This window comes from Balaenoptera borealis (assembly GCF_965194805.1).
Source record: "Balaenoptera borealis genome assembly, chromosome: 18".
NCBI lineage: Eukaryota > Metazoa > Chordata > Mammalia > Artiodactyla > Balaenopteridae > Balaenoptera > Balaenoptera borealis.
This window is the reverse complement of record NC_138877.1, coordinates 50,433,292-50,447,279: the sequence shown is the minus strand read 5'-3', so window position 1 is coordinate 50,447,279 and position 13,988 is coordinate 50,433,292. Positions and strand designations below refer to the sequence as shown.

At 37.1% G+C, this 13,988-nt stretch overlaps 1 protein-coding gene across 16 annotated transcripts in view; it reads left to right on the top strand.

Annotated features, from left to right (window-relative positions):
• Positions 1-13,988, top strand: part of MYCBP2 (MYC binding protein 2) — a 269,957-nt gene that overhangs the window by 224,908 nt on the left and 31,061 nt on the right. For all 16 annotated transcript variants that reach the window (XM_082365884.1, XM_082365890.1, XM_082365877.1 and 13 more), the window contains 10 exons: positions 206-375; positions 1,152-1,396; positions 3,387-3,554; positions 5,563-5,720; positions 6,686-6,885; positions 7,736-7,885; positions 9,199-9,359; positions 10,724-10,880; positions 11,050-11,274; positions 13,347-13,412. In XM_082365884.1, coding sequence (XP_082222010.1) covers positions 206-375; positions 1,152-1,396; positions 3,387-3,554; positions 5,563-5,720; positions 6,686-6,885; positions 7,736-7,885; positions 9,199-9,359; positions 10,724-10,880; positions 11,050-11,274; positions 13,347-13,412 — 1,700 coding nt within the window. The remainder of the gene's footprint in view (positions 1-205; positions 376-1,151; positions 1,397-3,386; positions 3,555-5,562; positions 5,721-6,685; positions 6,886-7,735; positions 7,886-9,198; positions 9,360-10,723; positions 10,881-11,049; positions 11,275-13,346; positions 13,413-13,988) is intronic.

Genomic DNA, 13,988 nt, shown 5'->3' with positions numbered 1-13,988 from the left:
TATTTTAGTCATCGTTTAATTGATTACTTTTGGTTACACCTGCAATTTTGCTGATATAATTAACAGCCCAGGTCGGGGTTAGATATTTGCTTCAGTATTTTGCTTACTTTGAGAAGGAAAAGCTGTCATTTATGTACAGGTGGCAAGGAGCAGACAATTAAGGACACTTAAAGTGTTAAATTTTTATTTATGTTCTTACTTCAAGGTTGTGGCCGGTATGCTGGTGGACAAGGTTACAATAGCATTGGGCATTTTTGTGGAGGATGGGCTGGTAACTGTGGTGATGGTGGCATAGGGGGAAGCACGTGGTACCTGGTGTGTGATCGCTGTAGAGAAAAATACCTCCGTGAAAAACAGGCTGCTGCAAGGGAGAAGGTATTTTTATTTTGTTCTGGCTATACTGTTAGTGATAAGGATAAACCTTATAAAAATCTCTTTTTATGATCATATTATCAGACAACTCCACATAATTGATATTAAAGATCAGCCTTCATAACAGGAATAATATATAAATTTAATTTATGTACCAGGTCAGCTGTTTTTAATTACAAAAACAAATTATATCTTGGGATAACACAAAACAACTCTCCTGTAGCATATATACCTTATTGACAGATGTTTACTGCATAATTTTGTATTATTAATTTGTCTGCTATTCTACACATATATATAGCTTTCCCTCTTCACCTTTATCTCTCTTAACTCTCTCTTTTTCTTTTTCCTTTTCTTTTTCTACTCTTCATCTCCTCTCTCTTTTTCTTAATCCCTAATTATGTTGAGGACTCATGGAAAGTCAGGATCATTCACACTAGTGACACACCTAGCTAAAAACATTTGCCAAATATACACACACACGCACGCACACACAGATTATTTACTCTTTTATTTAGATAACTACATTTAGATTTTACTACTTAGGTTTTTTAACTTTCCCAAGGAAAGAGAAAAATATAGTTTGCATTTGATATAAATTAGTTTTCATAAGTTCAGGAGAAGCATGAAGTGAATGTTGCTTTTGGGAATCACTATTATTATTTGAAAGCAGTTCTACAGTGTTTAATACTTTTTATTGGAAATTCGAAATATGTTAGGTTAAGAAATTTAAAATTTGAGTATAATTAGGAAAAGATCCCTACAAATTTTCTTTCCAGGTCAAACAATCCAGGAGGAAGCCAATGCAAGTCAAGACTCCTCGGGCCTTGCCCACTATGGAAGCTCACCAAGTGATTAAAGCAAACGCCCTCTTCCTGCTTTCCCTGAGCAGCGCGGCCGAACCAAGCATTCTGTGTTACCATCCTACAAAGCCATTCCAGTCTCAACTTCCCAGCGTGAAAGAGGGCATTTCTGAGGATCTTCCGGTTAAAATGCCTTGTCTCTACCTGCAGACATTAGCTAGGTAATATAACTCGGCTGTTGTTTTTTTAAATCACTTTGGATTAACAGCTACTGTTTAATATCATGCTCTGAATTTCCACACTACAGTACATATTGTATACAGCAAAGTGACCTCCAGGAATTTATTTTCTGAGTTGCCTTAACTCAGAAATATGACTGGTAGAGGTATAAACTTTAGAGTAGTAGGTATTTGAAAAAATATGTAAATACTGTGTTGATCTGTATTATTATTAATACACAGTATGTCTTAGTAAGACTTCAGCTATCTTTTAGTCTTTGCTAGGCAGACGTCAGTGTGTTAATAGTGGGAAATGCTAAAATGGAAATAAACTGATATTTGCTATCCAAAATCTTTCATTTTTTCAAATTATTAATTCTGTTAGCATTTAAATGTTGGTTAGCTGAGTACCAGCTTTGTGTTACACTAAGATGGATATAATAAAATCCTGACTTCGTGTGTTCACACTCCAGTGGAGACAGATATGTAAAGGAAACATTTAAAATGTTACGTGAGGAGTACTTATGATAGAAGTGTGTATAGAATACTGTCATAGCATAAAAGGTAGAGAGTACCTGAATCTTCCCAAGGAAATAAGGAAAGGTTTCCCAGAGGATATGACATTTTAGCAGTCTTGAAGGATAACTAGAAATCAATCAAGCAGGAAATGAGAGGAAAGCATTTCCTGACATAAAACACATATGTGAGGACACAAATGAAATAGCATTACACATTGAAGGAATACAGGCTTATTAAAGTATTGGTTACCAGGAGAAATATATGAAGTGTTGTTTCCCAAGACCAGGTAATGCGTGTGGCTCTGTAGCCCATGCTAAGGTTGGATTTTATCCCATAGAGGAAACAGTGGATAAAGAAGAATTTTAAACAAGGAAATGCGTGAACTGGTTTGCAGTTGGGAGATCACTCTGCTGCTAATGTGGAAACCGGATCAAAGGGCATAAGTGAAGATGGAGAGAAGCCTGTTAGCAGTGTACTGTTTTTCCTGTATTGGGCTTTGCTGGTGCAACCCATATGTTCATGCATTGTACACTCATACTCTAAAACAGCCTTTCATAAGCCAAATTCAGATTTTTTTCATCAGCAGACAAATGAAGATTTCTAGAAATTGCCTGCTGCCGTGGCTTACCAACCAACAGTTCCATTTTGAGAAGCAGAGTTATGTATTTTGTTTGTTTGTTTTTGTACTTATTATTCAATAAAATGAGTGGGAAACAAAAATGAAAATGTGAGACTAAGGACATTTGGGACTGCGGAGGAAATCATCAGGAATGCCAAGTACAGCAAGCCTTCAGCTTCAGTCACCTGTTTGCCGTACTTAGGCTAGTACCTCTCTGTTCCAGTTTGAAAGGATAGAATCAAATGGTAAAACATGTAAAAAATGCTGGCATACTCTAATTATGGATTTTATATTTTTAGCCCTTTGGGGAATAGATATCCCTCTAACCCATGGAACATTTCATATATCTAATCTTTTTCAAATTTCACTCTTAAAAAAAAAAAAATAATGGTCACCGCCTGTGCTTTAGTAGTCCATGCAAGAAATGTCATGAGCCTGAAGCAAGGTAGTGATGATGGGGAACAAGAAGGGGAATAGTAAGAGGGAACCTGGTATCCACAGGCCTAAGTGACTGGTCGTGGTCGAGGGCTGAGCCTGCTGTGACACCGAGATACTTTAGTGTAAGGCACCTGGATAGCTGGTGGGATCACTCACTAAAGCTAGAAGATGGAAACGTTCTAAAAAGGAAAGAAAATACATTCAGTTTTGGATTTGAAATGTTTATGGTACCAGGAATATCTATGTGTAAAATTATCAGACTTTTATCTCCTTTCGCTTACATCTACAACTATTTTAATACTTTAATCCTCAGTTACAGACTTAATGGGTTGCTTTTACTTTTACGAAGGAGATTAAAAATAGAAAGTTATCTGTATTGCCATCATACTTTAAGTTATTGGGTTTGATTTGATGCAGGCATCATCATGAAAATTTTGTGGGTTATCAAGATGACAACCTATTCCAGGATGAGATGAGATACCTGCGTTCAACATCTGTACCTGCCCCATACATATCAGTAACTCCTGATGCGAGTCCTAATGTATTTGAAGAGCCAGAGAGCAACATGAAGTCCATGCCACCCAGGTATTTGGGTTATTGTCTTTCTGTTGAGTCCAGTGTTTGGTGGAAGAAAGACTGTAAGCTAGAAGAGAATGCTCTAGAAGATCTTTCATACATACCTCCATCTCGGGAAGGAAGTTGTGTCAACTCTGCTAACTGTTAGAGCAGTAAGAAAATGCATGCATTCATGAATCAGGTAAGATCCTTGATAGCAGAGGCAGATCCAGTTGGAGAGAAAAGATCAACTAGTGAAGTAATAAAGGATTCCATTTCCATTGTATATTATATCATTTAATGCTATAGTAAATCAGACTAGAGGAAGGTCACTTTGAGGCAGTACTTAGAGAAGGTTTCACGGGAGAAGTAGCACTGAAAGTAGATATTGAGCTTCTTGGATTATTACTTGCAGTGCTCCCCCCGGCCCCACCCTACCCCCTTATAGTATCAGAGTAAAGGGCTTCTTGAAAACTGAAGAGAAGCATATAAATGTGATGCAGAAGGAAACAGGGTACCACTGAGAGTTTTTAGAGGAGGAATGACATGGTACAAATGCAGAAATAGTCTCACAGTGTCAACTGAGAAGCTGAACATTTCAATCAAAGATTACAGCTGTGTGTGTGGAATTGGATGGTGTTGGCAATGGTTGTTAAAGACAGATGGGTAAAGGAAATATTTTGGAGGAAAAATCAGTGTGACTTGTTGAGTGACTGGATAATGAAAAGGATCAGTTTAGGATAGCATCAAGAGTTCAGGCATGAGTAACTGTGAACATGATGTCATTAGAAAGGAAACCTTTGGGTTTTCTTATGTTGCTTGAGTTTCTTCTCAAGCTTGATCAATTTTACAAGAACAAGTCATTTTTTAGGTTGTACAACAATTTTTTACGTTGATAGATAAACTTCCTCTAAAAGCAGAAAAGATGTCTTGTGCTTTATAGTAATACCATATATACAGTGAATTAAATGAACATATCCCTATATTCTGGTCATTCTGGAGCCAAACAGCAGAAACTGACATCCAGGCACCTTTACTCCAGTTAGTTATGTACAACATTTATCATCTGTTCAAACAAGAATGTGCACACACTTAGGCAGTGAGGAAAGAAAATGGCCAGGGAGTTAGCTAACACTTACTAGAAAGTATATAAGCTTTACTGAGGGGCATAGGATTTTAAACCTGGCTTGAACGATGGAAAAGAAACAACTCTAGAACTCAGGGTGAGAGCAAAAATAGCCCAATATGGAATGAGGTGACAGAGAAAAGAATACATGAAAAGAATAGTTTATAAATTTGCCTTAGAAAATGAAGAAAGGTATTTCTCTTTTTTACAAAATGTCTCAATAAAGGAAATTATATAACCATCTTAATACTTTTTCAAGTGTTTTTGAATGCCGCCATAGTAAATAGAAAATTGTTGGTTTCCTAAAGCCCGCCTGAAAACCATTGAGTTCTCATATGCACATAAGTATAATATAACTGACACTGGAATTCAGTTTGTCACCTCTCAGTACACTTTGGTGCAGCCATGCTCTGGACGGGCTTTGGGCGGCACCCCCAAAGAATGAGAAACCTCACAGAACAGCACCACAGGAAAATTGCGTCCTTTCACTTTCCATTTTATTAGGGCTCTGTAGGTACATATCCATTTTCTTTCTATTCAGTGCTGTTATGAATATATCTGCCTGATTTTCCTGAATATCATGACACATGTCTTCCACCACAGTGCTTTTGATTCTGAAAGGAGCTTAGAACATTTGAAGCCGTTTCTTCTTTTTCATTTGAAATGCAAAGTAGATTTAAGAAAACTAAACGTTTTAAGATGCAGTTCTGAAATCAGTCAAAATGTGGCTACATTTGGAAAGATCAAATTATGACTTAAAGAGAGAGTGTCAAGTTGGCTTTGAATTTGTATTCTTCCACATGAAATACAGGTTCCCGTATTTGACTACACTATTAAAAACTAAATAAATATAGTATCATGTCATTCACTTTTTCTCTTGAGTTTTTATCTGTCATCTTGTTCTATCTGCAGTTTGGAAACCAGTCCCATAACTGATACTGATCTTGCCAAGAGAACTGTCTTCCAAAGATCATACTCAGTTGTTGCTTCTGAATATGATAAACAACACTCCATTTTACCTGCACGAGTTAAAGCCATTCCTAGAAGAAGAGTTAACAGTGGAGACACTGGTAAGTATAAAGATAAGAAAGAAGATTGAGTGATCCAAATGGTTTTATTTGTAGATATTTTTTAAAATCTAATTTTTGAAGGCAGAGGAATGGATTAATTTTAAATTGTGGTAGACATTCCTTTTATGTGACTTAGCCATAAATGTGCCTCTCTGAATTTCACATCTCAGTTGGAAGAGACACCCAGAGATCATCCAGTGTTATCTAAGAATAAATTGACCTTTAAAGTGCGTTACTTGTTAGATATCTAAGCCAAATATTGCTACCATTCTCCCTTCCACTAAGCTTCAGTGAACCAGCAGTTCCAATGACTTAACACTTTCACAGGGATCTTCCCACTCGCAATAGAAGCTTATAACTCCTGTAGCTACTACCACTCAAATAGACAATAAAAACTGGGGATATGGCTAGCTCTTAATCAGTAAAAATGTTAGATAAGCTGGACCGATTGGTATCAACAGCCTCAAACTGGGGCTGATTGATTCTGTCTCAAGAATAAAGAAACTCAAGAAAAAAAAGGATAATATGTTAATGATTTATCAGGCCGACCACTTACTAAATGAAGATCTGACCTAATATTTATAAGTAAATGATTATGTATCTTATTGAGGATCTTCAAGGAAAATATTATTGAGGATAAATCAAATATTAATGATTTATAGGTTCATTCAACAAGTATTTTTGAGCTCTTATTGAGGTACCATTTGTTATAAAGCAGTCCTGTAGAAAATGATGGGGGTAAGATGTAGATTCCATTTAGGGAGAAAATAAATCACTTTGTGTTTAGTGTTTTAGAAAGCATGGACTTTAGATTCAGACCTGCAAAAATAAAAACAAAAAAACTGCAAAGACTCTAAAGTGAATAAGCTAGATACTATTCATTAATATCGTCTTAAATACATTAATCATATGTATTACCTATAAAAATTAATAATTTTCTTTTTTTTTTTTTTTCCTTTAAATAGAAGTCGGTTCTTCCCTCTTGAGACATCCATCTCCTGAGCTTTCCCGGCTAATCTCAGCCCACAGCTCTCTTTCCAAAGGAGAACGAAATTTCCAGTGGCCAGTTTTAGCCTTTGTTATACAGCATCATGATCTGGAAGGTCTTGAAATAGCAATGAAACAGGCCTTAAGGAAATCTGCTTGTCGAGTTTTTGCTATGGAGGTAAGAATACATTAATAGGATTATTGATTCATTCATCATACAATTCATGTGATGATTCTATTTAATGATGTCACTTTTCTACCAAACAGAAATTGTGACAAATTAAGAGACTTCAGTGAATAGAAAATATCGTGTTCGCAACAAAATTAAACTCAAGGTTATGAATATAAATGAATTTAGAGTTTCATAGTTAAGCGCTCTAAAAAACTTTATTTCTGCATTGCTTCATTATTTGAATCCTGATAATATCTTTTTAAAAAAGCTTTTTGTAATCACAGAGTCTTTTCAGTTAGAATAATCCTGCAAAGGGGATGAAAAGTGGGCTTTTGAGTTGTAAATTTAACAGTAATACCTTATCTGAGTCTCTGGAAATGGATTGCTATATATCATAGACTTGTATATAATAAATTTTTTTTCTTTATCGTGGGTAGGAGGTAACCTGCCATTTCATCAATGGGAGCAATATGAGTATATTTAAGTAAATGGTAGCTTGTGTAGAACTTAAGAAACATTCTGTGTTGATCCTGAATGCAAGTTGGAAAAAAAATGTGCATGGGTAAATTAATATGAAGACAAATATTTGAAATAAAAAGTATTTTGGGAAAGTATTTTGGTATTGCATTTCATAGGTATTATTTTCCCTATTATTATTAATTTTTTAATTAGGCCCCAAATTATTGACTGTGTAAGTTCAGTGTACTTCCAGTGAAATGAAGATCAGACTTCCTAGTATCTTTCCTTAAAAGACTTAGTCCAGGAAGATTCTTTGTTTCCGAATAAGAAAAGTCCTGCTATGTTCACTCATATATTTTCTTTTTATCTTGGACTTATTTAACCATCATTTATTCAGGCTTTCAACTGGCTTCTGTGTAATGTCATCCAAACAACTTCTCTCCATGATATTCTGTGGCATTTTGTGGCTTCACTGACTCCTGCTCCAGTGGAACCAGAAGAAGAAGAGGATGAGGAAAATAAAACAAACAAAGAAAATGCAGAACAAGTAAGTGAGGTTCTTCGTTTTTTAATTGTCCATATTTTTATAGAAGAGTAGAACTACTTTCAGATAATGCAATAATTTTCATGAGGTCATTCACAGATTATATAACCTAAAGGCAGGAAAAAAATTTCAGTGCTATGAGCAACATATTAACTGTGCTGAGTGAAAGTCTTGTGTCTCCAAAAACGCTGTCAGTCAATTCTGATTTCTCACTAGCCATCACTGTCTCGAAGCAATCAACTGCAAGATAAACACTATCACAGTGCAGTATAAGACAGATAAACAGGACATTATTACAGAGAAGATCAGTCTACTTTACAACATTACTGGAAGGTACAGAGAGTGAAAATGATACTGTGTAGGGACATGAAATTCAAAAGTCTTTGGCTAGAAGGGACTTGTATTTTATAGGAGGCAGCCTGTATCATGGAAAAGCATTGAACTTGGACCTTGGAAGCCTGGAAGCCTGGAAGCCTGGATTCCAGCCCCATTTCCACCTCTGTAGCTGTGACTTGTGGGTCACATTTCTATTTCTAGAATAAAAAAAGTAGAGGACTAAATCCTTCATTTAAAAGACTGTCAGAATAGGCAGAAAAAAACAAAAGCTAGATACTGTTTATAAGCATCACATCTAAAACACAAGGATAGAGGAAGATTAAAAGTAGAAAAAGATATACTGGGTAAATACCAACCAAAATTAGGTTGCTACAGCTAGTTTATTAACATGAGAAAAAAACAGACTTCAAGACATAATTATCAGTAGGGGTAAAGAGGCTTTCTACAAAATGATAAGAGTAGTTCTGTGTAGTTAATGTATGTTTGTAGTTAATAATATAGCCTTTAAAGAAGTAAAAATCAACAGAGCTGCAAGGAAAAACAGAAAAAAAAAATCCACAATTACAGTGTGAGATTATCACACATTCATGAGAGCTCTCTATTCCTGTGTAACAAACCACCCCAAAACCCAGTGGATGAAAACACTTGCTTATTGGCTCACAGCTCTGTGGATCAGCAATTTGGGTGAGGCTCAGCTGAAGGGAACGGCTCATTTCTGCTAGTAGATTAGTGAGCGCACTGGAATTGATACTCATATGCGGCATTTATTTGTTAGGTGATTTTATTTATAGGTGACCGTATCACTTTTTCCTTTAAAATAATACGGACATAATTAGTTAATCTTAATGGATGTCTTGGGTACGGTTTGATTTTGTTTACATTTCTGTTACATGAGTACCCTTAAAGTATACATTCTTTTGTGTGGGGAAAATTCCTTCCAGCAGACAGATGGATCAATTTGCTTTCAATTTCTGTCTTAGGAGAAAGATACAAGAGTATGTGAACATCCGCTCTCGGACATAGTGATTGCAGGGGAAGCCGCTCATCCTTTACCACATACATTTCACCGCTTACTTCAAACCATCTCTGATCTCATGATGTCTCTCCCCAGTGGCAGTTCGTTACAGCAAATGGCCCTGAGGTAATCTCATATCTAAGTATTGTCGGTACCCTGGAAAAGGGATTTTGTGGAGTAGTCAAAGCACAAAATGCTTGAAAGACCTCTTTAAATAGCAAGATAGAAAGAATATCTGCGTTATGTGAATGGTGCCTCCCTCATGACTGTCATAATTTAGAATTGTCCTTCTTCTTAGTTCACGCCTGTTGGCCCCTCTGTAAAATGTGGATAATATACTGCTTAGTCCTCTAAATTATCACAGTCTGTAGCAGTCTTCCTCACTTTCCCCTCTCTTCTACCCGAAATCACGTGTCTCAGTGCTACGCAACAGTAGAGTCTTTTTCTTTTTTATTTATTTATTTATTTATTTATGACTGTGTTGAGTCTTTGTTTCTGTGCGAGGGCTTTCTCTAGTTGTGGCAAGCGGGGGCCACTCTTCATCGCGGTGCGCGGGCCTCTCACCATCACGGCCTCTCTTGTTGCGGAGCACAGGCTCCAGACGCGCAGGTTCAGTAATTGTGGCTCATGGGCCCAGTTGCTCCGCAGCATGTGGGATCTTCCCAGACCAGGGGTGGAACCCGTGCCCCCTGCATTGGCAGGCAGAGTCTCAACCACTGCGCCACCAGGGAAGCCCCAACAGTAGAGTCTTAAATATCACAAAAAGGGAGAGGGAATGAAATCTCAAAAACAGAAATCAAAATAGGATTTTGAATTGAAAAGAATATCAAGAGAAATAGAGCCTAGTCATATGCAGCCAATCCTAAAACTACCTTGAAGAGCATCGCCTCCTTTTAAGTCCAAACCTGCTGAGATTCAACATTACTTTTACATTGTGGACCTTGTCATTAGAGCCATGTACTAGATTACACATATAAATAAATCCTCCACTGATTTTTATAAGAAATAGGTTGAAGGACTGATTTTGGCCACCCACATCCCTAACGATAAGACCAGCAGAGAGGAGATTTTGTTTCCTCCTCACAAGATTTTTGAAGTACAAAGTGTGTTATACTCTGATGGATTAGTACGGAACTGTAAGACTAATACATTTAAGAGGCTCTTATAGTTGGGGTAACACTTGTCTACAAAACTGATTTATTACCTTTTTTGCTTCTGTAGCCTTGACCTTCATGTATCCAGCTTGAAAACGGGTGAACTTTCCTTAGAATTTATATTGTTCGAAAGAAATGACCTTTATTTCTCAAAAAAAAAAAAAAAGAATAAAAGCCAGTAGAAATAATTTTGTTTCTTGAATTTTTAAAATTTGTATTTTTTGTACCTAGAGCATTAAGATTTCTTGAAATATTAGCTGTAGAGTGCTTTTTTCCAGGAATTCCTTAGAGGTTCCCAAAAAAGAATTTTTTAATGTATTACTTATGCCTTTTTAGATGCTGGAGTCTGAAATTCAAGCAATCTGATCACCAGTTCCTCCATCAGAGCAACGTCTTTCATCACATTAACAATATTTTGTCAAAATCAGATGATGGAGACAGTGAGGAGAGTTTCAGCATCAGCATACAGTCTGGCTTTGAAGCTATGAGTCAGGTCAGTCATTTAGCACTGTTAATACTCAACAGTGTATTGAAGGAGAAACCGAAAATTACTTCTAAATAATTTGATTCTTACTGCTATTTCTTATCTCATGTCTGTTCGTTTTATTATCATGGGAGATGTCCATTTGAGTGTTATAATTATGTATATTTGTTTCTGGTAGGAATTATGCATTGTAATGTGCTTAAAGGACTTAACCAGCATTGTTGACATAAAAACTTCTAGCCGACCTGCCATGATTGGCAGTTTGACAGATGGTTCCACAGAAACCTTCTGGGAATCAGGAGATGAGGATAAAAACAAAACTAAGAACGTCACCATCAACTGTGTGAAAGGAATCAATGCCCGCTATGTATCTGTTCATGTGGACAATTCCCGAGATCTTGGGGTAAGAAAGGAAACTTAATTTGTGGTTCGTTAGTTCTTTTCAGACCTTTATTTATCATGCAGTCTCATTTCTGAGTTTTAGCAAAAAGATTTTCATCTGGAATTCACCAACCAAACTATATTGTTATAGTTCTAAAATAAATCTTAAGTCTAAAAACAGGTTGATATGACTGGGAGCACTGTGGAATACCAATTCTAAGCCAAGGTCTGATTACGAATATACCATGGCTATAGCTAAGCAATATAAATATCTATTCCATGATTTTTTTTACCTCCATGCCCCTGTTCAAGCTATTTCCTTGGCCTGGAAGTCCTCTCCTTAAACTCTGCTTTTCATATCCTTCCCAAATCTAAGACCCGATAGACAAATCCTCTCCCAGTACCTCATCTATAAAAATTACTCTTTCTCTCCTCTGGGTTCTTTTTTATATTACTCTGATGTCACTTAATACACTTTGACTGATAGTGTAATTAGCTTTCAGTTGTTAATCCTCACCCCCGGCCATCATGAGGGAATTGGGGGAAGTTCCTGGACTAACCTAAGTCATCATACTTTATATTCTCCCTAGCTCTAGCCTGTCTACATGTTTCCACTGAATTGAGCACTCTTCTACAAAAAGCACTGAACAGGAAAAAGCATCCTATTTACTTGAGTGTTCAGAGCCGAGAAAAAAGTAGCACCAGCTACCAAACTCCCACGCTTTTACCCCATTCCTGGGGAAGAATACTTCTTGGGATTTTTTTCCCTCTGAATGGAAGTGGCTTGCTAGCAGATATAGTATTAATAAGTCCCCTTGGGCCATTGCCAAGCTGCTCTGGTCCCATTTGTGTGTTTCCTTTCCCAGGGACAGCCAAAGTGATGGGCTTGGGTCTCCTGTGTGGGGAACGCCAACCACAGAAGTTCAGTGTGCAGTCAGAGCACTCCTTGCCGTCCACGGTCACCCCAGCTTCTGTCCATCAGCTCAGATTGAATAAGGAATAAAGACCTAGCTAGTATATCACTAGCTTACCTCCTCATGAGACCCAGCAGTTCAGTTGGTACAACTACTTTATCTTACTTGAAAGTCAAGTATAACAAATCAAAACATTTTTCTGTCAGGAACTCACTGCTCAGTACAGTGTTATCTTTGATTCATGTTGTAAGCTAGGACACACTTTCCCTCAAAACAATGGTTGCACTCAATTTGACATTTTTGTCTTTTATGAGAGATAATCATGATAATATTCATTTTTAAAAGCCCCAGTATGTATGCTGACATCAGCTTTTCTTTTAGGAAACCTCCTCTAATTTCTGTGCATCATTAAGACTTACATACCTCTGTGTCCCCCCAGCCTGCCCACCACACTGCCATAAACACAGCACTTGTTGATTTGAATTGCATCAGCCTATAGCACTTAAAGTATGCAGCTCTCCAAGGAATTAGTATGTCAGTCTCTTTCTTGATGTGTTTGGCATAAAACTTACTCAGACTTAAGGTCTCTGGCTCTAGTACCAGTGTGACTCTTTTCAGTACTTAAAGGTATTGAATTTCTTTTGATATTTTACTTTGTGTGTTAATGTTCCTTCCCTAGTTTGACAAGGATCTCGAGGGGATAGAACCTATCCCTCTCATATATCTTTCTCCAAGTCCCTAAGGCCGTCTGGGTCCATCGTGATGCTCACAAGTATTTGTTGCCTAAGCTACCTGTCTTCCTCCTTTTTACAGCCGGAAACAATGAGAATAATGTGATAAAAATGGGACATGAGTAGCAAGGCAAGTTGCTGAAAGGCTTCATGATAAAGATAGAATTTAAATGATTAGACTTTGGATGAAAAGAGGGAATGCCAACCTCCTCTCTCAGAGCCCATAGAGAAGGGCTGAAATGTGAGATTCAGGATGGAGTTTGTGAGAAAAAGAAAAGACTGGAGTTGTAGGAACTGTCGTTGGTTGGACAGATGGAATGAAGTCAGTTAGGAAGGACCGTAAAAGACAGGCAGAAGAGTTGATGTTATATTGATAGGCTGTACGAAATCACTGTCAGTTCTGGAGCCAGGAACATGGCATAGTAACTATTTTGAATTGTTTATTTCAGAATAAAGTTACCTCAATGACCTTCTTAACTGGCAAAGCAGTAGAAGATTTGTGCAGAATAAAGCAGGTAATTAAAACTTTGTCATTAAATGTTTTACTGCCCAGGGAGAAATTTCTTCTTCTCATTCTCCACTGTTGAGTTCTAATTTTGGCATGCCACCCAAGTATTATAGGAAATCGTCTATTTACAAAACACTAAATTGGCAAATGGTCCATGTATAGGAATAGTTACAACCATCTCTGTTCTAAACATCTTACCCATTATTTCCCTAAATTTCTCTAGTGATGAGCAAGTATACCGTGCCTATAGCCCTCCACCCTGACTCCTGCTCCCCTGCAGAGATGCAGGGTGCCTTAAAATTCATCATAGATCTGATTCACAACTGTCATCTTAATTCACCCACACTTCAGGTTGAAATGTAGGTTGTTGTCCTGTAGCTTGAAAATCTTTCAGTTATAACACTGCGACTATATCCAGGTTGAAAGTCAATTTACAAACCAACTCTAGAAACAAGTTAAGTTCTATTTGGGCATATGACCGAGATTCTGTATAAACTCACTTACTTGTGAGTGAATAGTGTCAAAAACCATTTTACAGTACACTGAAATATTATCCTTGAAAAAAAGTTGTATTCTCAATGAA